Source organism: Aquila chrysaetos, chromosome 23 (genome assembly GCF_900496995.4).
Source record: "Aquila chrysaetos chrysaetos chromosome 23, bAquChr1.4, whole genome shotgun sequence".
NCBI lineage: Eukaryota > Metazoa > Chordata > Aves > Accipitriformes > Accipitridae > Aquila > Aquila chrysaetos.
In genome coordinates, this window is record NC_044026.1 from 19,293,135 (window position 1) to 19,318,440 (window position 25,306).

General features: G+C 40.8%; 1 protein-coding gene across 7 annotated transcripts in view; it reads left to right on the forward strand.

Moving 5' to 3' along the window:
* The window catches only part of GLRA2 (glycine receptor alpha 2), a 135,614-nt gene that overhangs the window by 9,387 nt on the left and 100,921 nt on the right, over positions 1-25,306 (forward strand). For 4 of the 7 annotated variants that reach the window (XM_029998846.1, XM_029998845.1, XM_029998843.1 and 1 more), the window contains exons 3-4: positions 14,953-15,020; positions 22,154-22,377. In XM_029998846.1, coding sequence (XP_029854706.1) covers positions 14,953-15,020; positions 22,154-22,377 — 292 coding nt within the window. Of the gene's footprint in view, positions 1-14,952; positions 15,021-15,116; positions 15,185-22,153; positions 22,378-25,306 lie in introns of all 7 variants that reach the window. The other 3 variants (XM_029998844.1, XM_029998842.1, XM_029998847.1) reach the window with 2 other exon arrangements.

The following is a 25,306-nucleotide window of genomic DNA, read 5'->3' on the forward strand; positions in this document are numbered from 1 at the left end:
TGCAAGATCTGAGCAGTACAGTTCACGAGAGAGAAGTGCCGTTCCCCAAGTACTCAGTTACTTATAAGGGATAAGTCAGAGCAGCCTAGTGGCTTATCTGGACTGCGCCAGCTACCAGCAATCCTCAAATATTGCAAGGGCATGAAGACACATTGACTACTCCTTATGCCTCAGCTACATGTCAGCAGCTGGGAAGGGTGGAAGCATAAAGGCTTCATGAGCCAATAAAAGAAGCTTTTAAAACAGGACTTAGATGGAATATAAGTCCATAAACAAACAAGCAAACAACCCCCCTGGAAATCCCCAATCCACCTGCTGTGTAATGCTGGCAGTGCATTACTGTTTTATTTTAAAGTTCCTCGGATTCTCTCAGTTCTGCTCCTGAGTGTGCCTGGAACTGCCCCAGGCTGCCTCGCTTAGGACCTACCTCACTCCTAAGCCACATCCAGGCTCTCTGATGAGGCACTGCTCCACCTCCACCTCCCTGCAGGGACCAGGTGTCTCAGAGCCTGTCTTATATTCCACAGAAAAAGGATTCCTCTCTGGGTGGATCTGTCATCACTTAAAAACCCCCACAAACACAAAACAGTGTCTATGGGTGGCCTGCCTTCCTCTACAATAGACAGAAGATTTTTGGTCCAGTTTCCCCTTAGTTTAAAGGGTTCAGCATCTGATCCAAAGGACTATAAATGATTCTGCGTGGCTCATTTTGCAGCAAAGAATTCAGACTTCACTAAGCTAGGGACAAAATACAAGGGACACTTGGCTTTTCAATCTTGCAGTGTAGCTGCTTGTCTGAGAGGGGAGAGCCTTTACTCTTGACCATTTTGATGTGAAGGACAGAAATGACTGTTGTAGCTATTACGCTTTAGGGGCAGCTGATGTAACTGTTACAGAAAACGTAGGGACGGGGATTGAGACCCAGCATTTCTCTCACTCTTCCTGATAATTGCTCCAACCATTAAGATACAAATGTGCATAGGTACACTTTCTCTCTCTTTCTCCAAATGTTGTATCCTAAGTGTTTTCCTGCACACCTTGCTGGGTTCAGCAGGCTATCTGGACCTATTAAATATTTTTAGAAGTGACCATAGCTGCAGTTTAAGATGAATCCCATATCCTCTGAATAGGAGATAGTGAGAGATATCCCACCCCATTTTCCAAGAAACCCACAGCCTTGTAGCCTAGGAGTTTCAAGTTTGCACCCCGTACCATCTGAGACAGGCTCTCTTTCTGTATGAAATCTCTCAATGTTTTGTTATTGGCTGCGAAACTGGCTGTGTTTTAGAAGGAAAGACTGAAATTCTTGACTGATTTCTCAAAGTAAGGTTTTATGTGTTGACTTGGAGAGTTGTCTGAGCAGTGGATCCTGAATGAAACCTTGCTGAGAAGCGTGGTTTCAGGAGGGCCCCCAAAGAGCCCATTGCAAATTATTTGCTCTCTGCAAGTTGTACCCCATTGTGCTGAAGCATCGTGCTCTGCCCATGGACTATATGAGGCCCTTAGGGTTCCTCCACAAGGGCCGGGGTGTTACGCACCAAAGCATCAGACACTGCAACTCCCTCTACCTGTCATGGGGCTGAGATTTTCTGTCTACAGCAAACAGTGGGATGTCCAGGGAAGCACAGTAGCGATATAATGCTCTTCTCCGAAAGCCAATAACCCCTACCTGTGTGTTTCTGTGTCTCCAAAGCATGGAAGCAACTGGGCACATCTGTGACTAGCTGAATTGTGGACACTTTCCCTTAAAGAATAGTAACTGCTAATCAGTTGACACACACTGCATGAACAAACTCATTCTTCCTCTATCCTGGGAACACAACTATGGGTTATCTCCCTCGCTTTTGCACTTGGGGAAATATAGCTGAGAAGAGGCTAAATGCTTTCCTTAAACCGGCATGGTTAGTCAGGGAAAACCTAGGATTAAAATTTGCCAGATCGATACTCATTATGTCAGGCTGCCTCTAATGACTACATTCCCAATGTGTGCTGTCTTTATGTCTTCGTTTTAGGCTATAAAACTGTCTTATCAGAATTGCTCTTTCTTCTTTTGCTGTTTACTATGTCTAGTAAAGAATTAGTCCTAAATGATAAATAAAATAACAGTTACACTTTGGCTGGAATGCTGCTATAAACTCTCATACTGCAATTTAAAGAAGTTGTTGAAGAGATGCATGCAAATTATATGCATAGAGCCAAACCAGGAGCATATGTAAAAACTCCTTTTTTGCCAGATGTGAATGTAGCCTGTTGCCTGTGCATAAACACATGCACATACTCTCCCCCATGCCAAACTAAAATGAAGATGTGGCCACTCCATGTAAGAGTTTCAGACTACAGCAATTTTCCTTTCCAGACAGTCATATCCCATCAGATGGAGCAGTCTGAGGTGTTAAAAGCCTTTAGTCAGTCCGGTCAGAGGAGCCATCCTAAAAATAAGCATCTGGGAGAATTCTGTAGCTCTTTGGCTCTATACTCCTGAGAATAATTTTGCAGATCTTTGGCTCCATACTCCTGAGAATTTTCATTTTGTCACACTTCTGAGGTGTGTTTTGTGTGAGGTTAAGCACACACAATCTGTTAAAAAACAGTTTTTAACTTTTTTTTTTTTTAATAGAATAAAAACTTTGGCTTATCAAAGTTATAAATAATTAGGGACAGGTTCAATTCAGGCCAATAAGCTCCTCAGTGTGGATATATTCTCATTTGGTTGACTCTGTAGAAGACTCCTACTCAGCATGACTATTGGTGGTAGAAGCCAGAAAAAGACCAGATGCCCTAACCCTGCAACACGCTTTACATCAGCAGAGCTCTGAGCCCATGTGAAAGCCATGTGATACCCCTCACAGCAATGCGGTGAGCATCCTGCATCAAAGAGCTGGTCTGGTACTGTTAAAAAAAGTAAGCCAGTTAGTTTATAAGATGCTTGTTTTCTAGGCTGGTGAAGAGTTCTCATTCCTTCTCCCATCCTTCCAGCCATTTTATACATAGGAAGAACTGATGACTAAAAAAATTGCTGGTGAAAGACACCCAAGAAGTGCCTTAAGGATGTCTTGCAGTTAAAAGACAGATCCTTTTTGGTATTAAGGATGTGGGAGACCACATAGGAGGTTCCCAGAAGGAGAGGGGATGTATGAAGGGGAGGGATAGGAGGCTGAGGTAAACATAAAACAGATCAGCTGATGGGAGCATTGAAGCTGAGAGTCAGGAGGGAGGAATTAATTTCAAAGTAATATTCTGAGCAGGTTGAATGGAAATGAGTTGAACTGTAAGGAGGTAAAAAATGGGAAAGGTCTGAAAGTAAAAGGAAAATTTTATTTTATTAGTGTTAGTTGTGGTGAGTATATGGGTCTGTGTGCCTCTGACCAGTTGCAGATTGCCATCTATACCAGCTCCTGACCATTTCTGTTGTCATTTGTCCTTATGCCTGAGCCATCCCATTTGCCTAAATCCCATTGTTCATCTGTGTCCCATGTATCATCTGGTGTATAATTCCCTAGCAGCCATAAATCAATGTCTGCTCAGTAATGTTAGTCACCCAAACTGTTCTTTTTCTTCAAGTCCTACATATGCCTTCTGATAGTAAAGCAAGGAACATTATGGAGACATTAAAGGAAAAGCTGGCAGAACTGTGAAATAAAGCGAATGTCCGAGGCTCAGAGGAACAAGAAAAGGAGTTAAAATCGATTCCGAGACCTCTCTGTGGCCACAGAGAGAGGTATTGACCAAGCCCTGTATTTAAGACTGTACCTATTGATGTTTATAACTGAGCTTCCATTAATTTCTGCAGCACAAGATCAGAATCAGAGGAGGAACAAAGTAAGAAATATTTAGAGAAAGGAACAAAGTACCAATTCTTTGGGGTTTTTTTACATAAACGTTTTGAGTTTCTGACTGAAAATAGAAACCTAGACTTGTTGACAGCATTTCAATATTATTATTAATACTTTTTTTTTTTCATTAAGTAGATCTTCCCTCCTGCCTTCTCTTCACAGTGAACATTTTTTTATCTTCTGGTTCCATGCGGTCTCTTAGATGAGTTGGCTACACCGACTTCGTAAAACATTATTAAAAATAAGATTACTCAGGAGGAGTTTGACTGACCCTATGCTGGAGTGCAGATTTCATGACTAGAGATGTAATACCATCTTTTATTTAATGACATTCAGCAGTGTCCCAGGCCTCTGCACACATTATGCAGTTCACATGCTGATCAGCAGTGAAGAGCACTGTCTTCGTTAATGTAAAGCAGCCAAGCAGTTTCTCAGAATCAGGTGCAAGGAGCATCTCTGCTACCTGCTCCCAGTGAGGCTGAGAGCCTCTGCCTTTCCATTTGCTTACTTTAGCGAACACTGTTTTGTGATAAGAAAAGGAGTATGTGCCTGGATCTTTTCATGTTGTAAGAAAAGCAAACCAGTTTCCCCAAATTACCCATTGCTCTATTGCTTTGGAGGAAGGAAGACTTCAGAAAGAGATGCCTTGCAGTAAGGTGCTTGTCATGACTTGGAATGGAAAGATTTGAAAGAAGAGTGGAGAGCTCAGAGAAAAAAACCAAAACAGTTTGATGGACTTACGAAGAATTAAAGCATTTATTTGAGTATTTACAAAGTTGACGTAAGTACTAAGTAACTTTGCACTGTAGGCCTTAGTTCCAATGGGAAGTTTCCAGATGTAAGATTTCTGGTTCACTGTTTTTTAGATTTATTTCCACAGACTCATTTGCACATGGAAGGCTTTGGCTCTGGGACTGGCTGCACTCAGTCACAAGTGTGACTGAAGCTTGTGTAGAAATATCTGAGTTAGCTTTCAAGTAATTTGCTCAGAGGTGCTCTGTGCCACACCAAGATGATACAGAGCTCAGCACAAGCTATAATGCCTGAGGTTAATGGTCTCCAGTGAATTCCAACCTGCCATGACTACATTGGTAGCAGTCCTCAAACTACCTACGTGAAAGCCATCTCCAGTGCATTTATACAATCCATTGTGACGGCTATGGCTATATATTCTTTGTAGACTAGCTCAGGTTAGCTGGGTAAATCAGGAGCATGTCAACTGTTTAAAGGGCTTTTCATTTCTGAGCTCCTGGTTTGTGGAGTGAAATAAAATAGTGCCTGAAAATTATTCTTGTTCAGTGTCTATTAGATAACCTATGTGGAAACATCCCACGGCACCCTAGAGCTGACAGTAATATATGTTTCTGTTATCAGCCTCAGCAGAAAGAGTCAGGAAGAATGAACACATTGTATGGACTATCCCATAATGCCAAATTCAGAACTGAAGAGGTTTTGTAGTGTGAGACTTACCTTCCTCTTCCAGAGCTGAGTCTGTGGACAAAGGCATTCACTGAATGTGAAGCATGCCAATCCAACAATTTTCACAAGTGCTTTAAGGCACGGAAAAGTGCATCTTAGCAGGGATTCTCCTTCCATGAAACGTTGATAGGATTTTACCAGCATAACTCCCGTTACATTCAGCAATAGTCCCACAGCTGAAAACTCACATACTACTTCAGAAATTGATTACTCACTGTTTGACCTCAGACTATGTCAATGTATATATATAGATGGCTTTAGCTGTACTTACTCCAGAGACATTTTCTTTCTGTGACTCATTCTGTAATCACCTGGATCTGACAATCACTGGAGTATTTGTCTTGCGAGGCCTCAGTGGTATTTTGCTGAATAAGAGCTTTCGATTTTGGAATGTCACATGCCCTTTTTATATCCAGGTCATGTCATAAGGCTGTATTTTTGCTCAGATGTTTTCTCAAGTTAACCAACTGAAGGCAAGCAGCTTAAATCTTGATGTAAGAGAAGAGTTCTATTTTGTTTATTTATATTTGTGTGTGTGCCTGCCTGTGCAATTCTGGAAATAGGCAGCTGGAACTAGGGAAAAATTGTACTTTCCTCTATCTGTAGTGTTTTCCTGCCGATTCCATCTACCGTTGCCTCTATCTCTTGCCTGCTTTGGGTAGGGCATGTTGTGTCTCCTCCAGTCTGCAAATACCATTGCCTTAAGTGGTGTTGCTCACATATATTCCTCAGATACTTGGTAGTATTTGGGCTCAGTGGTATCAGTAGGAATGAGAGTCCTAAAAAAGATTTAGACACCTAAATACCTCTGCAGGTCTTGCTCTGGCTCTGTAAGTGCCTTCATGACTCTTAGCCTTATCCTGTTGATCATAAATGTATATTGATATCACAGAATATGATTCTGAGTCTCAGATGCAACAGTAAATACCCCAAACTGTTGCCACATTGCCACCAGGAGATATGACATTCTCAGCAAGCTAAGTTATTATATATGACAGATGAACTTTCAGAGGGTGTTGGGTTTAGCTTGATGAAGCAGAACAATAACTTTGTCTTTATTTGATTTTTCCAGCAAATTGCATCAGTGCAAAGTACCATACAATTACTGTATTTCAGAGGTTCCTGAGATCTCTTCCCTTGTGGATTTTTTTGGTGTTTGGAGTGTTTGTTTGTTTGTTTGTTTAGTAGGTAGAATTGTCATCAATGAATAATAAACTTGACATAAGCATAATAATTTCTGTGGTACATTGCATTGTGGTGAATACTTCTAAAGGAGAAGGAATTCTGTGTTTACTGGGCATGATTATACTTGGGGAGTCAGGGTGATGCAGTCCACAGAAATCTCATAGAAAGACAACCTCATAAATGAAAGGCATCACTCCCGAACAAAAGATGTCACCTTGATTTGTAAGCCTTAGGGTAACTATGTTGTCCTGGTGTCATTAATTTTGCCTCCTGTGACTGATACATTTCCCTTGCTGTTAACACTCTAATGAGATGCTGATGTTTAAGTGGAGGAAAACATTGGTTTTGCCCAAAGGCAGAATGATAGGGAAAGAGAGAAGGCTTACCCTAAGTACTTGCAATAAAGACTACCTGTGGTCTACCTCCTCCTTTCTTACTAGAACCTTAAACAAACTTGTTAAATCATGTGAATTTTCTCATCAGGGGTTGGACTATGCATTATACAGATCCTTGAAAACAAGTGTGCAAACTGCACTGCTTCTGGAGCAGCTGCAGGATCCCTGTGGCTCAGAAGAACTTTTCTAATGCTTCAAAGCTACCTTTCTCTCCCTGGCCCAATACCCACGGTCCCTTTCCACAGGATTGGCTGAGCTGCCTTTGATAGCACTTCTCCAGTCCTTACCCTGCCTGCTGCACTCTGAGCAGGGAGGAAGCTAGGATGATAAACAACTTGCTCCTGTCAAATGACCATGGCCAGCTGAGGTGCCCCAGCAGTAGTTCAGCCTTGCTGTCTGACTTATAGGGATGTGCCTGCAGAGTCATTGTCCTGGTTTCAGCTAGGATAGAGTTAATTTTCTTTCTAGTAGCTGCTATAGTGTTATGTTTTGGGTTCAGTATGAGAAGAATGTTGATAACACACTGATGTTTTCAGTTGTTGCTAAGTCGTGTTTATACTAAGTCAAGGATTTTTCAGCTTCTCATGCCCAGCCAGCAAGAAGGCTGGAGGGGCACAAGAAGTTGGAAGGGGACACAGCCAGGACAGCCGACCCAAACTGACCAAAGGGGTATTCCATACCATGGGATGTCATGCCCAGTATACAAACTGGGGGGAGTTTGGCTTGGGAGGGATTGCTGCTCAGGAACTAAGTGGGCATCAGTCAGCAAGTGGTGATCAATTGTATTGTGCCTCACTTGTTTTGTATATTCCAATCCTTTTATTACTGTCATTTTATTATTATCATCATTATTATTAGTTTCTTCCTTTCTGTCCTATTAAAATGTCTTTATCTCAACCCACGAGTTTTACTTTTTTTCCCAATTCTCTCCCCCATCCCACTCGGTGGGGGGGAGTGAGCGAGTGGCTGCATGGTGCTTAGTTGCTGGCTGGGGTTAAACCACGACAGCCATGAAGAGATGCATTGGCAAGCTCTTGAAGTGGTAATTCGGGCACCTGTAGTACTGCAGCTGCAAGAGAGCCCTCCACAGAGGTTAGCTCTGTTTCAGGTTTCATAAGGACTCTGCTGGACGTTGGAGGCAGTTCAGCTTGATTGAGGAGAAATGGTTGCTAAAACCCCAGCTTCCACCAGAACTGGCAAATAATAAACCATCTCCTACAAGCTCTACTGCCCTCCCCTGCTGTCCTGGGATCTATGTTACCAGTGCTTAGATCAGCTTGTGGGTCTTTGTCGTGCCCTCACCCACGTTTTGATCCCCTCCCTCATTTGAGCTCGGACATGAAATCCCTGCGCCACAGAAGAAGGGATGCTCCGTCCCTGGTGGGATCACTACCTCCTCACTTTGCTCCTTGGTCCTGTTCCTGGATCCCTGCTCTATCCCCACACTCAGGCAGGATTGATTTTAGTCTTTTCAAACAGTCCTGATGCTTATCCTGCTCTCTGTGGTAAGGGGAGAAGGGCACCTTTCTCCCCTGTATAAGGAACAAATTAAACCATCCAAGATGGTGGGAAAAATTTCCATTGGCACATGGGCCAAAGTCAGAAGGTAGACCAAAAACTACTATGTGTAGAGAAAGACACAAGATTCTTCACAAATCTGTAAATATCTTGCCAATATTTTCACTGTCATTTCATGAGGTGGCTCTGCCTCATTATCTCTCATTTTTGCTTCCACATCTCTCTGCTTTGCCCACAGTTCTCTGTGTGCATGTGTACTGTATTTTAGTTTGCCTTACAAAATCCCTTAATAAATACACATACTAAAGAAAATCGGCAAGTGCACAGGTGTAATTTTAAATCTCTTGTATGACTATAATATTCCCACTAAGGACATTTAGTGATATGGCTGAAATTAATGTGAAGAGAAAAAGGCTGCCAGGTACAGCCTGGAAACTGTACATCAAAAAGGCAGAGCTGGGATGGACACAAGAATACAGATATGATCAGCTGCAGTTAGGATGATCTCCAGGGCAAGAGTACAAGTAAATCTTCTCAAGAACGTACCAAATGAAGGAAGCTTTTGGGCTGTGTGTTATCAGTATTGGAGAATATTCAACAAAAGCTGCAGTTAGCAGCTGCATGGGGCTCAGCGAACATTTTTCAGCACTCATCACTCAACATGGGGACTCCTCCATGCGTTGGGATGGATTTACCCCTTCTGGCAGCTGACAAGGGAAGGATTTTCTCCCTAGCCAGACAGTGGCAAGGTCACAGCCACCTTTGGTACAGGAGCTATGAGGCAACATGACACAGCAAATTCAGGGGAATACTTGGTATTTTCAGGTTTCTTGTGGGTAAGGTGAGCAGGTGAGTGCTGAGGACTTTCTGTAAGTGCTAAGTGCCCTGAAGTCACAGGGGGTGTATGACATTATAATGTCAGGGCTTTTCAGGAAGGCAGTGTATTGGAGAGTCCCGGTGACTGGCAGCAGCAGACCCTCTGGGGAAGCAGGGGCATGGGAGCTGCAGGGAACAGAAGCGATATCTTAGCTGTTTGTCAGAATACCAGACATCTACATTCTGGTGGATTTCAGCATTAGCTACCTGTTTTGGGTTTGGGTTTTTCTTTTGCCCGAGTTCTTTCAAGAAACAGATGTTTTCCTTATGACTTGAAAATCACTTTGATTATCTCAAATGTGCCTGAAATGCACCTGGACTGTTACCTTGTTGCATTGGAGGTGACAAAAAGAAAACAAGGAGGAAAAAAAGGATTTCATTACAAAGTATATGTTGCTTAATTTTTTAGAGGTAATGTCAACTCTTTTTAGATTTTAGGCAGTGAAGTAAAATTAAATGTTTCCATTGCCTTTGAAGAGTTTTAGATTATGTTCTCAAACCTTGGCTATAATTCATAGAAGTTTACTGCTTTCATTTTAAATGAACTATTAGATTAGAAAAATCTTATAGGATGGAGTATGTGAAATGTTTCATTGGAAAAAGTGATGCTGTGTGCCCTCTTTAACGTGCCCTACTTCCTTAAGATGAACAACACCTATACAGCCCTTCCCCACTGGAATAATATCAACAGTAGAAAAAAAAGATCAGTAAAAAACAAAATGAAAGCATTGCAAACTTCAGTCTCAGTTAGTTATCTTTTTCTTATCTACTTCATTTGGCTCGTGTTTGCTATGCACATTTAGAAATCCCATCACTACCAGACTGACTTTAAGAGAAATTTGGACTTTTAGCTTAGAATCTGTAGGTTATATGATCAAATGTTAGTTTGTAAGATCCTCTGATAAGTATCTTTTGTTCTCATTTGGTTGCAAATCTTGCATTACACTTTTGATGTTTATAAACAAATATAAATGATCAGAAAAAAATTGAATTGGTGATATCTCACCAATAAAGCTCTTTCCAGAAAACTCTGAGGATGAATAGAACTTGACCAGTTTTGCTGGCAGTACTTAGGTTTATAGAATCATAATCAAAGAATGGTTTGGGTTGGAAGGGACCTTTAAAGGTCATCTAGTCCAACCCCCCTGCCGTAAGCAGAGACTTCTTCAACTAGATCAGGTTGCTCAGAGCCCCGTCCAACCTGACCTTGAACATTTCCAGGGATGGGGCATCTGCCATCTCTCTGGGCAACCTGTGTTTCTCCACCCTCACTGTAAAAATTTTCTTCCTTATATCTAATCTAAATCTACTCTCTTTTAGTTTCAGACCATTACCCCTTGTCCTATCAGAACAGGCCCTGCTAAAAAGTTTGTCCCCATCTTTCTTATAAGCCCCCTTTAAGTACTGAAAGGCTGCAATAAGGTATCCCCAGAGCTTTCTCTTCTCCGGTCTGAACAACCCCAACTCTCTCAGCCTTTCCTCACAGCAGAGGTGTTCCAGCCCTCTGATCATTTTTGTGGCCTCCTCTGGACCCGCTCCAACAGGTCCATGTCTTTCCTGTGTGGAGGGCTCCAGATCTGGACACAGTACTGCAGGTGGGGTCTCACTTCTTGAGCTTGTCCAGGTCCCTCTGGATGGCATCCCATCCCTCAGGCATGTCAACTGCACCACTCAGCTTGGTGTCATCTGCAAACTTGCTGAGGGTGTACTCAATCCCATTGTCTGTGTCATTGATGAAGACCTGAAACAGTACTGGTCCCAATATGGACCTCTGAGGGACACCACTTGTCACTGATTTCCATGTGGACATTGAGCCGTTGACCACTACCCTCTGGATGCAACCATCTAACCAATTCTTCATCCACTGAACAGTCCACCATCAAATCATATCTCTCTAATTTAGAGTGAAGGACTTTGTGGAGGACTGTGTCAAAGGCCTTACAGAAGTCGGGATAGATGACATCCATAGCTCCTCCCTTGTCCACTGATGTAGTCACTCCATCGTAGAAGGCCACTAGTTTGGTCAGGCAGGACTTGCCCTTGGTCAAGCCATGTCTGCTGTCTCAAATCACCTCCTTGTCCTCCATGTAGCATAGCTTTTAGGAGGATCTGTTCCATGATCTTGTCAGGCACAGAGGTGAGGCTGACATGTCGGTAGTTCCCAGGGTCCTCCTTTCTACCCTTTTTAAAATAGGTGCAATGTTTCCCTTTTTTCCAGTCACCAGGGACTTCACCTGACTGCCATGACTTTTCAAATATCATGGAGAGTGGCTTGGCAACTACATCAGCCAACTCCTTCAGGACTCTGCGATGCATCTTGTCAGGTCCCATAGATTTATGAATATTCAGGTTCCTCAGGTGGTCGCAAACCTGATCTCTTTTTTTTACTGAGTTTACTGAGTTCTTGTACTATTCCACATCTACCAGCAGGAGGCAAGTAAAAGACGTTATACAACTGAGTAGAGAAATGGAGGGAGATATTTGCTTTGTTGTAAGATACAGTGCTCTAGCACGTACTTAGTGTCCATCTGAACTACAGTCTCTGGTGCGGTAGCGTATTTCCTAACATGAGTATGCATGTTTTCCTAACATAGGTGAGCATGTTTACTAGGTTCTGCTGGCACTCAGGAATTGAAAGCTGTTGACACGTCGACTTCTGCAAGACAACACCATGAGATTAAAGAAAAGTTGACAAAGAGCATGGGAAAATGCCAAGGTACTCAATGCCTCCTTCACCTCAGTCTTTACTGATAAGACTGGTTTCAGGAATCCCATGCCCCCGAGACCTGTGGGAAAGTCCAGATCAAGGAAAACTCAGTGGAGAAGAATCAGGCTACAAAGCATTTAGGCAAACTGGACACAGACAAGTCCATGGGACCATATAGAAAGCACCCACAAGTGCTGAGGGAGCTGACTGATGGCATTGTGGGGCCATTCCTAATTATCTCTGAAAGGTCATGGTGACTGGAGGAGGTTCCTCATCACGGGAAAAAAAATGTCACTCCTATCTTCAAGAAGGACAAGGAGGAGGATCCAGGAACTAACTACAGGCTGGTCAGCCTTACCTCGAAGCCTGGAGTGAATCCTCCTTGAAGCCATTTCCAGATATGAAGGACAGGAAACTGACTGGTGTAGTCAGCATGGATTTATGAAGGGGAAATCATTCCTTACCACACTAATAGCCCTCTATGATGACTTGACAGGCTTTGTGGATGAGGGGAGAGCAGTGGATGTTGTTTATCTCAACTTTAGCAAGGCTTTTGGCACTGTCTCTCACAATATCCTCATAGACAAACTATTGGGACAGACTAGCTAAATGGACAGTGAGGTACATGGAAACCTGGCTGAAATGCCATGCTCAAAGGGTTGTGATCGTCAGCATGAAGTCCAGCTGGAGGCCAGCCTCTACTGGTCTACTGCAGCGGTCGATATGGGGCCAATACTGTTTAACATCTTCATTAATGACCTGGATGATGGGACAGAGTGCATCCTCAACAAGTTTGCAGGAGATACAAGACTGGGAGGAATGGTTGATGCCCTAGAGGGTTGTGCTGCCATTCAGAGGGACTTGGATAGGCTGCAGAAATGGGCCAACAGGAGCCTCACCATGTTCAGCAGAGGAAATGCAGTCCTGCACCTGGAGAGGAACAATCTGGGAGATGATCAGCTGGAATACAGCTTTGCAGAAAAGGCCATGGGGATCCTGATGGACACATGAGCTAGCAATGTGCCCTTACAGCAAAGACGACTGCATTAGACAGAGCCCCTCCTGGGCTGCATTAGACAGAGAGTTGCCAGCAGGTTGAGGGAGGGGATCCTTCACTCTGCTCAGCACTGGTGAGACACATCTGGAGTGCTGGGTCCACCTCTGGGCTCCCCAGTACAAGAGGATCTGTCATATAACAACAAGCTGAGGTTGCTGAGGCTGCTGGGCTCCCCAGTACAAGAGGATCTGTCATATAACAACAAGCTGAGGTTGCTGAGGCTACTGAGCCTGGAGAAGAGAAGGTTCAGGGGGAATCTCATCCACGTGCATAAATAACTGATGGGGGGAAAGTAAAGAAGATGGAGCCAGATTCTTCTCAGTGGTGCCTAGTTACAGGACAAGAGGCAGTGGGCACAAACTGAAAGACAGGATATTCCACTTGAACATAAGAAAAACCTTTTCCTGTGAGGGTGACCGAGCACTGGCACAGGTTGCCCAGAGAAGCTGTGGAGTCTCCATCCCTGGAGATATTCAAAAGCTGACTGGATGTAGTCCTGAGCAACCTGCTCTAGCTGATCCTGCTCTGCGACTAGATGGACTAAGGGGAACTAGAGGTTCCTTCCAACTTCAATGATTTTGTGATTCTGTTTGTTTAGATGTAGAGAAATATGTTGGTCAAGCTGTCCAGCTAGTAGAAATATCATCAAGTAAAAAGGAAAAAAATGATACTATGGATGGAGAATAGCAGACTATTTGTCTTGTTTTAGCTTGGTGTTGAAAATGAAAACACATTTACGATGTAAAAAGGAAGTGTTTTTTTAAAAACAATTGTTGCAAAAACTGAGTTGAACAACACGCTTCATTGGAATTTAACAGCCTCAAAACATATTACTGTTGTGGTTTTTCTTCCCAAAACGAATGCACGTGTTTCCTCGAAGGCGGGTGGTCTAGCACTCAGGAAGCTGATAGTATATTGGGTTTCGCTGGGCACATCACTTTCTCTTTCCATTTTTCAAAAAAGAAAGTCATAAAGTTTCCATCTTTTGTAAAGGAATTTCAGATCTAACTATGAAACCAAATGTAGGTATTTATATTCTGTACACTGATTTTTTTTAATATAAGGAAAATTATGTGATTAAAAATAATAATGAGAAAAGAGACAAGAAAGTACTTGATACTCAATGCTTGTATTAACTTTTGTGTTATTGAAATTCAGGCATTTAGCATTAATCCTTTTTGATTCAGCTGAGAACCCCTGTTTATTTCATCGTGCCCAAAAAACCTAGGAGGTTAATAGACAACTAATTAAATATTAAGTCCCCATTCATTCTTCTACACGTCAGTGACTGCTGAATAGCAGGAAAGGAGGCAGGAGGGAAGAGATTACAAATAGCTGTTTAACAAAAGCTGTGTCAAGCCAGAACAGATACTGCTAAAATATTTGTTTATGGCAAGGCAGACATCTCCAGATCAGGTGCTAAAAGAGCTGCTTGTCCAAGTCCATTTTCAGTGGACTAGAGTCAATGTGAAAACTGCCCCTTGCTGGGAATTTCAGAGGAAAGCCTTTGCATACAAAGTGGAATAGGTGTGGAGAGATAATCTTTTAATTTTAAGTCTGAGAAGGAAGGGAGAGAGGAGTGGTTGCAATGCTAAAACATATTCTGTGCTGGCACTGTGGATAAAGAAAAAGCTGTTATACTCATGCCCTCACTCAACTCTTCTCATAAATCCTTAAATGCAAGGATGTAGTTCTGTGTATTTATATAACAACTTCCAGTGAAACTAGGTTAATTAAATTAGTATTGATAATGTTTTTCTTTTGATCAATATTTACATGATCTGTTTGGGAAAACTCACTTTCTACTTGTTTTCAGCCACATCTGTACCAGATTGTATGGAGGCTGAGAGATCTGTACTTTTATTTCAATGTATATTGCAACATTTTTATTGCATTCCACAGGTCCTCCAGTAAACGTTACTTGCAATATTTTTATCAACAGTTTTGGATCAGTCACAGAAACCACAATGGTAAGTGCTATGATGTCATTGGCAAGAGAACAACAATACTTAATATATGTCATGAACACAACCTGTCAATTTTTCTATTTATTGTTCAACTTGCAGGTCCTCCTGTAAATGTTACCTGCAACATATTTATCAACAGCTTTGGTTCAATAGCAGAAACTACAATGGTGAGTGGGACTGGTCATTGAAGCCATCTTGTGAAGGAGTGGGATGTGATGTAGAATAGAGATGCTCAGGACGTGGGGACAGTTACTAAGTTATTAAGCTACTAAAAACCTACCAGCTGAATTAAAATAAAATATATATAAAATAACTATATAAAGAGGTATATAAATTATTAAACTCAACTACCAAGTGTAAATGTACATATGCAGTGACTGCACCATAGTCTGCAGTGACTGCACCATAGTCTGTAGTGACTGTGGTGGCAGCAAATACAGGTGTGTGCAAACCAGATTTCTCAGGTTTTATTAGCACTGAAGAGGCAGAGGAATGGCTGGAGCTCAGCTGTGGGGCTCCCTGCCAAGTACTCCATATTTTGAGTAGGTCTTACACCACATGCTGAATTATCTGTTGCTGCAGACTGTGCTGACAGAGCTACCAGGACGGTCTTGTTTAACTTAGTTAAATCTCTGTGAATTGCAGCCACATCAGCAACTGAAGTGAATGCAAAACTTGAGTCAAATGACAAAAACATATAGGTATAAGGAGTCTTGGGTATTCTGAGGGTTAAACTAGGAAACGAGGGGATCGCAGCTGACAGAAATGTGTATTTTGACTGAATTCAAAGGATGTTATCAGTCAGAAAAACAAGGCCCAAATGAAATTGTCAGTTTTAATTTTGATATATATAAAAATAAATAGTTCAATTTTTCATTTCAAGATGAGATTTTTCTTTTTGAAATTGCAAAAATTTAGGATTAATGAAGTCAAGTTAAAAAAATGGAAATTAAAATTTTAGTCCAATTTTTTATTTTTTAGTCTAGAAGTTAATTTTCTTTTTTTTCAATATTTGCTAAGAAAAATGAAAAAAAAATTATTTTTAGTCCATTTAAAAAGATGCTGAGTTTTTTAATCTGGCTTTTCAAACAATGAACAAAAAGGATCAGTTATTTATTCAAGCATACATACACGTGACTACTGGGGTTAGTACAGAGAGATTTTTGATGGCTTTCTTATAATAATGTGATAAACCCATAATAATTATCAGGTGCTCATATAGAAGAAGTAAGTTAAACCCATTCTAGAAAGGGTCTAGTGACAAATCCCAGCTTAACTTTGAACTCCTCAAGTCACTGCTGCAGCAAAATAAATTAAAAATGGGTGCTCTCCCCTTCATTGAAATTTTGCAAGTTATTCTCATTGCCTTAGGACACTATGGACAGCTATGGACACTTCTGAAGCTATTGCAATATAGTTCCACAACTCTGTTTTCTGGGGATTCCTACACAGCGTCCAGGTCTTTCTGTGTTTGCTGAAGCCAGAGGCAATAAAGGTACTCAGCATCCTGTAGGACTAAGTTCTTGGCAGCTAAAAATGAACTTGCTACCCACAAAAGGACTTAAGGTTACCAAAGAACTATTTTTTTATAAAATAGGATAGATACTGCCTTGCAAGCCTTGCATTATGAAGGAAGAGCGGATATTTAGCCCAACTTAATGATTTAATTTAATATTCAAATACTTCATTTAAATTCAGTTGTAATTCATGGCATCATTTTAGAAAGTGGTGCCTAAGGAATGCAGGAACAGAAATTTTCTGCTCCTAAATATTTTTATTTAAAAAAACACCCTGTTATTTAATGTTTTCTGGAGATAAAGGGCGAGTTATGGCTAGGGCAGATTGCTTTCTTAAATAGTGTGGGGAAGTCTCCTCTATAAATTACAAGATATAACATACAGAGCTATAAAATAAAACAGATAATGCTTTAGAGTATGTATCTATAATATTTTAAAAACATTTTAAAAGAAAACAAAAATCAAGTTAAAAATGACAGGAAAAAACATATCTTCATATAACATAATTATCAACAGACCTAATTTTCAGGTTTTTTGGAAAACTTCGTTTGTTTTCCTATGTTTAAAGGATTCTGAGAAGATAGCTATGAATGTAGCCTTTTTTTACCCAGTCATGTCTGTTGATCCTAGTGTGTAGAGGCATCAGCATAGCGTTAAGTAGCAAAAATCCTGCACGTCACTGGCTTTACAAGATGGCATTCAATGAAAATATTTGCACGACCTAATGCTGATTGCATTAATTAGACTCCTTCATTGCTTTGATTAAATCCCCTCATTGCATTTTACCTTCTATCAAATATGTTAATGTGCACCTTTCCAATGTTCATTAACACATTCTGCTGAAAACAGCCAAACATTCAAATAGATGAAAACAAAGACTATTGGCTTTCTTATTTTGCTTTGTTCATAATATCTGCCGAAAGTGTGGACAGATTTCTCTTAGATGCTGTTCAATGGTTTGATACTGATTTTCTTAATGCTGTCAGTTCGTTAATGACTAGTGTGACTAGTTTTAGGATGTTTTAAAACTGCTCTGAGAGGCAGACATCAATTACTGCTCCACCTACTTTGCCTTTCTGAAATAGATGTAATCATGTGGTAAAAATGTTGGCACCCCTTGTGATAAATAATGAGTTTTGTTTGACTCCTAGCATCCATTTTTCCCTATAAAATGCTCTTGATGGTCTTGACATAAAACTAAACGATTCATTTAAAACCCTGGATTGTAAATTCAGTAGAGACACTCCTGTCTCAGAGGACAGGAATGCTTAGTGAAACCATGAATATGTTCTGAAGGGACATTATCAGAATATAACTTGGATGATCTACAGCAGCTCATTGGAAACTTGGGAGATGAAAACTTGTGTAGAGAAGCTTTCAGTAGAAGACATGAACATGGCAAACAGGATTACAGCCCCAGACCTACTAAATTCAGTAAGCCAGGTTCTCAATAATGTTAGCAGGAGTAGCTTCTGTTTTCTCATTAGGACAGACACCATGATGAATTTCATCCCTGTCTGAAAGACCAGCACAACTCTTATGTCCAGCATATTCTTCTAAAAGCTAAAACCTTTCATTCAGAAATAAAACAGGATTTTGTGCTGGTTCTCTCCAAATGGATAAATTCCATAGAGTCTTCATGAGTTTTGTTTCCAAAGGTCTAGGGAAACAAAATGCATATGTATTAGTTTTTCTACACTATAGTGCATGTATGGGACAGTATCAGAAATGATTTTTTTTTTTCTCCGAAAGAAATGGTTTTCTTCCATATTAGAATGATATATATTATACCAAAATAAAAATAGTAAAAAAAAGGCCAGAGTCAAGATGGAATCGTTGGAAATTTTCTTCATTGATTCATTTGCCTTTCATTTAAGCCCTAACTTGCAAACAAAGAGAAAAAGATGTTCCTGAGTAACTTCACTGAATAAAGCAGTTCTGCCAGTAAGCTCTGTATCTATTTTTGGAAGCATTCACACATGCAGTATTCAGCAGAAAATTCACTGTACAGCATGACTGCAGCTGAGTATCACAGATGAGTAATCTACATCAGGCTGGGCAGAGTCCCAAAGAATTCAGATGTTCAGTGTTGCTAATGACCAGGATTTTTTAGCTATCAGCTGTAGGAGAAGCTAAGAGCAGTTTGTACATTGATGAGCTAATTGTTAATTACAGAAATGACTAGCTGTGAGGACATTATTATTGTCGTTATGCCCTATAATCAATGACTGACACTATGCAGCAGGTTCTCTGTTGGGGAAAAAGCATCAAACTCCAGTTGTGTTTTGAGTACTTCTGTTAGCAGAAAAATTTGCCATTCCTTTATATTAAAAGCTTGGCTGTGGCTGGCTGTATGATATTGTCTTCCCACTAGAAAAAACATAGTTACAAATCAGCTTGTTAGATCCTGATTAATTCACGTGTATAGTTTTAACTGCATAAAAGCAGAGCCCCCACTGAAGCCATTGGGGACACCTTGCATGCTTAGGTACACAGGTAACCAAGCGCTTTTCTGTCACATGGCTTTGAAATAGGTCATTAAACCACTACTTTTCAGCTAGCATTCATATTTAGGATTTAGAGAGAGAGAGTAGTCTCTTTGGCAAGACCCTCTTATGCATGGAAGGCCAGCTAAGTCTGCTGTTTGCCTGAGACATCTGACTCAACACCTGGGCGATCAATGCTGTTGGAGAGGAGGATGGGAGGAAGGCTAAGATCTAAGATGAGCATCAGTTCAGAGACAGAAAGTAGCACTGAAGAGGGGGCTGGGCTCCCCTGCACCCCCTGCCACAGCAGTGCTGAGACCAAAGGGACCCGGAGCTTTTCTGAAGCTCTGAGCAGTGAATCTGGTGGCCATGGATTTGCTGAAAGACCTATCCTAGATTCCTATAACACAAACGAAGTATATCTGTGGATTGAGTCCCTAAATCTTCAGATAAATCTACTAAAACTAATCAGATTAATATTCCTTTAGTATTTTAGTATTATTCTGATCTTACGGCTTGAGAACAGAGGAAAACTGTTTATCTGAGTTGCCTTGAGCTACCGCTGTCATTGGTGTTGCAATGGAGATAGAATCTTTGGTCCACGCTACTTGTTCAGAGCAGTGGTGCTGTCAGAAAAGATTTGTGGAGCAGGTGTACTCGTGGTTGTGTAGGAGTGCATTACTACAGTCCGCCCACATCTACCCTCAGGAACTTGCAAAATACACACTGTAGTCTGCCTGAGCTCCATGTTGTGATACCATTCTCAGGAGAACTTTTTCTTCAGAAGATAGTTACAATGTTAGCACAGGAAAAGTAAATTCAAAATTCTGCACATGATTAGGTCTGTCTGTGTAAACACACGTCCCTCTCAACTGCTTATACCGCAAGCACAGGAAAAAAAAGTAATAATGGTTTTGTGATGTTCATGTTATATTTCCATTTTTATTTCTTATTAAAATATCTATACATATATATATATATGCAAAGCCTATCGGACATAAACAAAGGTTTCAGTACTGTTTTGCTTCTAACAACAAAGCTTGCAGAAAGAAAGCATTTTTAAGTGTATCTGTGTGATGGCTCTGATATATTTATGAAGGTACATATTGAAAAAGATAGTGTAATCCTATTGGCATTATTTATGCTTTTGGTATAATATATATGATCATATGCAAGCTCTTCTATGAATAAGGATTTTTCAGACCAGTTTTTGTTATCTAAATCACCAACTAGTGAAGCTCATGAAAGCACATTTATTTTCAGATATTTCTAAACAATCTACTGATTTGACTTATTTATGAATTCTATGTGATGGGGGAAAAAATCCCTCTGCTTTCCATAGACTTCATTATATATCTTATTTCAAAGAAAAATTTTCACAAAAGGCAGTTGGACAACTAGTTGTAGCAATTTTATTCTATCAGCAGTTGTTGATGACAGCTCCTGCCTTCTTTTGTGCAGAATGAAAATCAAGTGTTTTCTTGGATTTATAACTGTCCCATATAAACTTTTAAGACACTCTCAGTTTCTAAGACCAAGAAACAAGGGAAGGTGTGCTTAGGAATAGTGTATCCTCACAAGATGTGAAGACATTTTATAAGCTCAGAACTGCAAGTAGCTTTTTGATCTTTAACTGTATGAAACACCACCATCATAAAAAGTACTAGTGGCTTGTGAAAAACAGATACAGGCTGTGTAAGTATCTTTAATAAATGTGCCATTCTTGAGACCTCTTTCGGGTCTGTCTTGCTCCGATTAGTAGTCATGCCTGTTTTGACTCAATTCTACCCAACAACAAAATGAAAATTATAAAGAAAGCAAGAAAAATCATGTTCCTAGTGAGATTGTAAAGCATCATCTCATTGGGTTCAAAAACTGCATCACACCTCATCACCAACCTACTGAATGAAGGGTGGGAAATGCTGAAGCTTGGAGGGGCTCGTTCACAGAGTCTGCATATTGGGCAAGCTGCTTTCTGCAACTCTAATCAGAGTGAGAATATTTATTTACATTTCAAGGATGGCAAGTTCTTTAGGCTATGCAGTTGAGTGGCCTAACTAAACCTAGGTCAGCTCATACATTTTCCAAGTCAAAAGCACAGTGCTGCCATTTTAATGTACTGCAGCTACCATAAAGCAAATCCTAAATGTGAGGGGTTTGTACAGTTGGCAGAATTATTTGATATCATATTCCTTCAGATAATATAATTGATATAAATATTATTAAATATTTTTCTTTTAGAGGAACAATAGGTGTATTTCTAAGAGAGTGTTCACAAAAAAGTTAAATGTAGTAATTTCAGGTAAATATGCTATAACAGCAGGGAAAGCTGGGAGAGATGAAGCTCTTATTTGCTGACTTTGGAAATTCAGGATAAGGAGAATAAGCATTAGCATCTTTCCATTCCCTCCAGAGAGTTTAAACCCTAAAAGCTCTTTTCACACTCCCCTTTAATAGCCAGTTCTTGACACAGCGTTAATATTGGTTCTAAATGAACCTCTAAGTAATTGCTGTCTTTCCCAGTTGTGACTAGCAGACCACTGAGAAGAAGAATGCAATCAGAACAATTTTAATGGGATGCAGAGAGGGAGGAGTGAATGAAGGAACATACGGAGAAAAGCATACAGTAGATAGAAAAAGGATACAAACAGTAAATAAGAAGTGCTGATTTAATTTCCTCTATACAAATCTGGCTTTACTGGAATTAGCAACTATTCATGAATACATTAGAAATAATTGATTTACATATTGGAAGCAATTTATTTAAATTAGTAGTTTTACAGAATCTTTGTTGAAATTCTACATATTTAGCTGCAATGCTTTTTGACTTTCTAAGTACCTGAGTTAATCCATAGCATTTGAAAGAAGGTTATATTTAATATTGGAGGTTGCAGTTAATGTTTTTTTCATCACTGAAGTAATTTTGATTTGGAAAATGTACCAGTTGTGTTTGTTTTGTTCAATACAGCATTTAGAGTGCTTTATTTTCAAACGACAACTTATGTTCAAAGGATAACATAAATGTTTGCTGTAATGCTGGTACTGTAGTAAGTCTAAGAGCATAAAGAAAGCTATAGCAGGCTTCCAGTTTTGGTGAGTGGCTTAGTAACCTTTTTACATGGCATTCCTGTAGGACTACAGAGTGAACATTTTTTTGAGACAGCAGTGGAATGACTCACGGCTGGCTTACAGTGAATATCCTGATGATTCCCTGGATTTGGATCCCTCTATGTTGGACTCTATTTGGAAGCCAGATTTATTCTTTGCCAATGAGAAGGGAGCAAACTTCCATGATGTCACGACAGACAACAAGTTGCTGAGGATTTCTAAAACTGGAAAAGTGTTGTACAGTATCAGGTAAACTCGTTAACTTTATTTTTTTTCTCTTCATCCCCTTCTTTCCCCTCGCTCCCTGTTTTTCTGGATGTAACCATGCTTACAGAACATAATGTACATATTTAATTTTTTGTTGTCCCATGTGTACAACTGAAATGAGATTTAATCATAGCAGGGTAGAAGGAAAATTTGCCTGTATTCCTTTGCTAAGCTTTTACTTATTGCAAAATAGTCTGTAAGTGGCACAGCAGTACTTGTTAGTCTTGTTGGAAACTTGAGGCTGTCTAAAACTTTAATGGTATGCCTCAATAATTTCCATTAGTGTTAGCTCAATTCACTCCTCTTACAAAGAAAGGAAATCAAACTCCTCAGTAGTTTGTGGGTTGCAATTTAAAAAGTAAAGGGGAAAAGTATTTTAAATGACTGCCCAACACCTTAAGTAAAAGCATGCTTGAAATGCAATAAACTTGACTTGCAAGTCACTGGGTAATCGGATGTATCTATTCACATTTAAAAACCCTGGAATTATGGAAAGCATTTTTTAATACGAAGTGCATTGAAGTGTGTGTCATGTGACTGGGTTTAGGCTGAATTAATAAACACTAGCAAAACATGATTTGATATGACCTGATGAAATGAGACATATGCAGAGAATCAGAATTGCATTATACAGACGTAAACAGCAGCAAATAATCTGCAGTGTTTATTTGATATTCAGCTTACTGTGTGTTGTTAATTGCTTAATATAGGTAGTCAAAGATGCAAAACACTGTAATAGTGGTCTTAAAATTGTTTTAAAAAAAGCAATTACTGTGTTTTATTTGTTCCTGGGAACGCTCCTCAGCTTTTGCATTTCTTGCATTGTGGAAAGTAAACATGATAGGATTTGTTTAACAGGTTGTTTAGTGAATTTACTCATCTGTAAGGCAGATTAGTTTAGAAGGCAGTTGTTTCTGACTGGGCATTCTGTTTGTGACTTGCATTTTCATTAAAGAATTATTATTGATCCAGGTTCAGGACAGCAGTGTTCTTTAGGATGCTAAATAAATAAATAATAACGTGGCACTTCCTCTATTTACTTAATTCTTGTGGCAATTCCTTGATAAAACCCCAGTAATATTTGGATGGATTAAGCAGGGTGGAAAGTAAATGTTTATTGAGCAACATTTCAAACTAGCGTACCTGAACAGTTTGAGAAAAATAATAGGATACAAGGATGAAACTAGCACAGTGATAAATATGCTGTCACTTACAAATATTTCTTGTTTCACCCTGGGAAAGAAATGAATGCATCTGTTTGTTTGAATGACATCAGACACCATCTTATTGGAGGCAACAGTGCAGTTGGGTGCTGTTCTGAATGCAGATGGATAATTTTCCTGACATTTGTCCATGTTGGAAAAAGTAATATTTTGAGCTGTCATATCAAATTCCTAAAATTTTCACACATAAATGCAAATTAATCTGAAGCAGAGTAAGCAGTATTCCAAGGGAGTACTAAGCAAGACTCATTGTTTCTCATTTGTATTGCACAGCAGTAACAGAGACTTACCTGGTGCCTCTAACATGGCATATAATTTTTTAGTACTTCACAATGAATAAAGCTTCCCAGACTACAGAAACTTTAAGTCAGAAGCAATTAGAAAAACTTGTCTTTATTCTTTGGACACTGGGCTAGATACATCTGTGTGTTGCCAGTCACTTTTAGTTGTGCTATGCAGAAACAAACAAGAATATTTTAGTGATTGGTTTCACTACATTAAGAATGTTACAATGCTGCTATTTTCACTACTGCACTTCCACTACTTCGTTTGACATCGTGATATTTAATGTTTAGCATTCGGTGTGCTATAAATCTTTAAAGCACTTTACAAACATGTCTGAGAAGTAGTGGTGTAGGCTGCTTTGTCATATTTCCAAATATAATAAAATCAAGGTCAAGTTAATCTCACATAAATATAAACCACTCTCTGCATAAAATGAGTTTAGAACTGCTCCTGGTAATTAATGGGTACGAAGCAAGATGTGTGTATTATATGACAGTGGTATTCCTCTTCCCTACATACTGCACTGAAAACGTGGAAATATGCTACGCCAGAAGCACAACTGGATTATGCTGTGTCGTGTTTTCAGCCCAGCTGGTGACAAAGCACCACGCAGCCGCTTGCTCAGTCCTCCTCCCTACCCCACCCCAGCCCCGGCGGGATGAGGAGAAAATGTAAAGAAACGCTCGTGGGTCGAGACAAGGACAGGGAGGGATCACTCCCCACTCATGGGCACGGGCAAAAGACAGGATCAACTTGGGGAAGGAACAACATCGATTTAACTTACTACCAATCAAACCAAACCAAGGACACTGAGCAGTAAAACCCGGCCTGCGAACGCCTTCCCCCCAGCCCTCCCTCCTGCCCGCCTCAGCCCCACTCCCGGTTCTCTCTCCCTCCTCCCCCCGGCGGCGCAGGGGAACAGGGGATGGGGTCAGTCCGTCATACCTGGTCTCTGCCGCTCCTTCCTCCTCAGGGGGAGGAGGACTCCGCACACTCTTCCTCCACGAACTTCTCCAAGGTGAGTCCTTCCCGCGGGCTGCAGTCCTTCAGTCCCAGCCTGCTCCCGCGCGGGCTTTACCACAGAGCCCCGGCCATCTTGGGCGGCCTCCGCTCCCCTCCATGGCTGGGGGGGACAGCCTGCCGCCTCACCGCGGGCTGCGGGGGCATCCCCTCCTGCCTTCCTCCCTGCCCTCGGTACCCACAGAGGGGTTCCTCTCCCATCCCAATCCCCCACTCCCTGCAGGTTTCCCCTCTTAAATCTGCTCTCCCACAGGTGTTTCCACTGTCCCTGACGGGCTCGGCCTGGGCCAGCGGCGGGTCCGGCTCGGAGCCAGGGGAGCTTCCAGCAGCTTCTCACAGGAGCCGGCCCTGCGGACCCTGCCCTGCTCCCAAAAACCCCACCA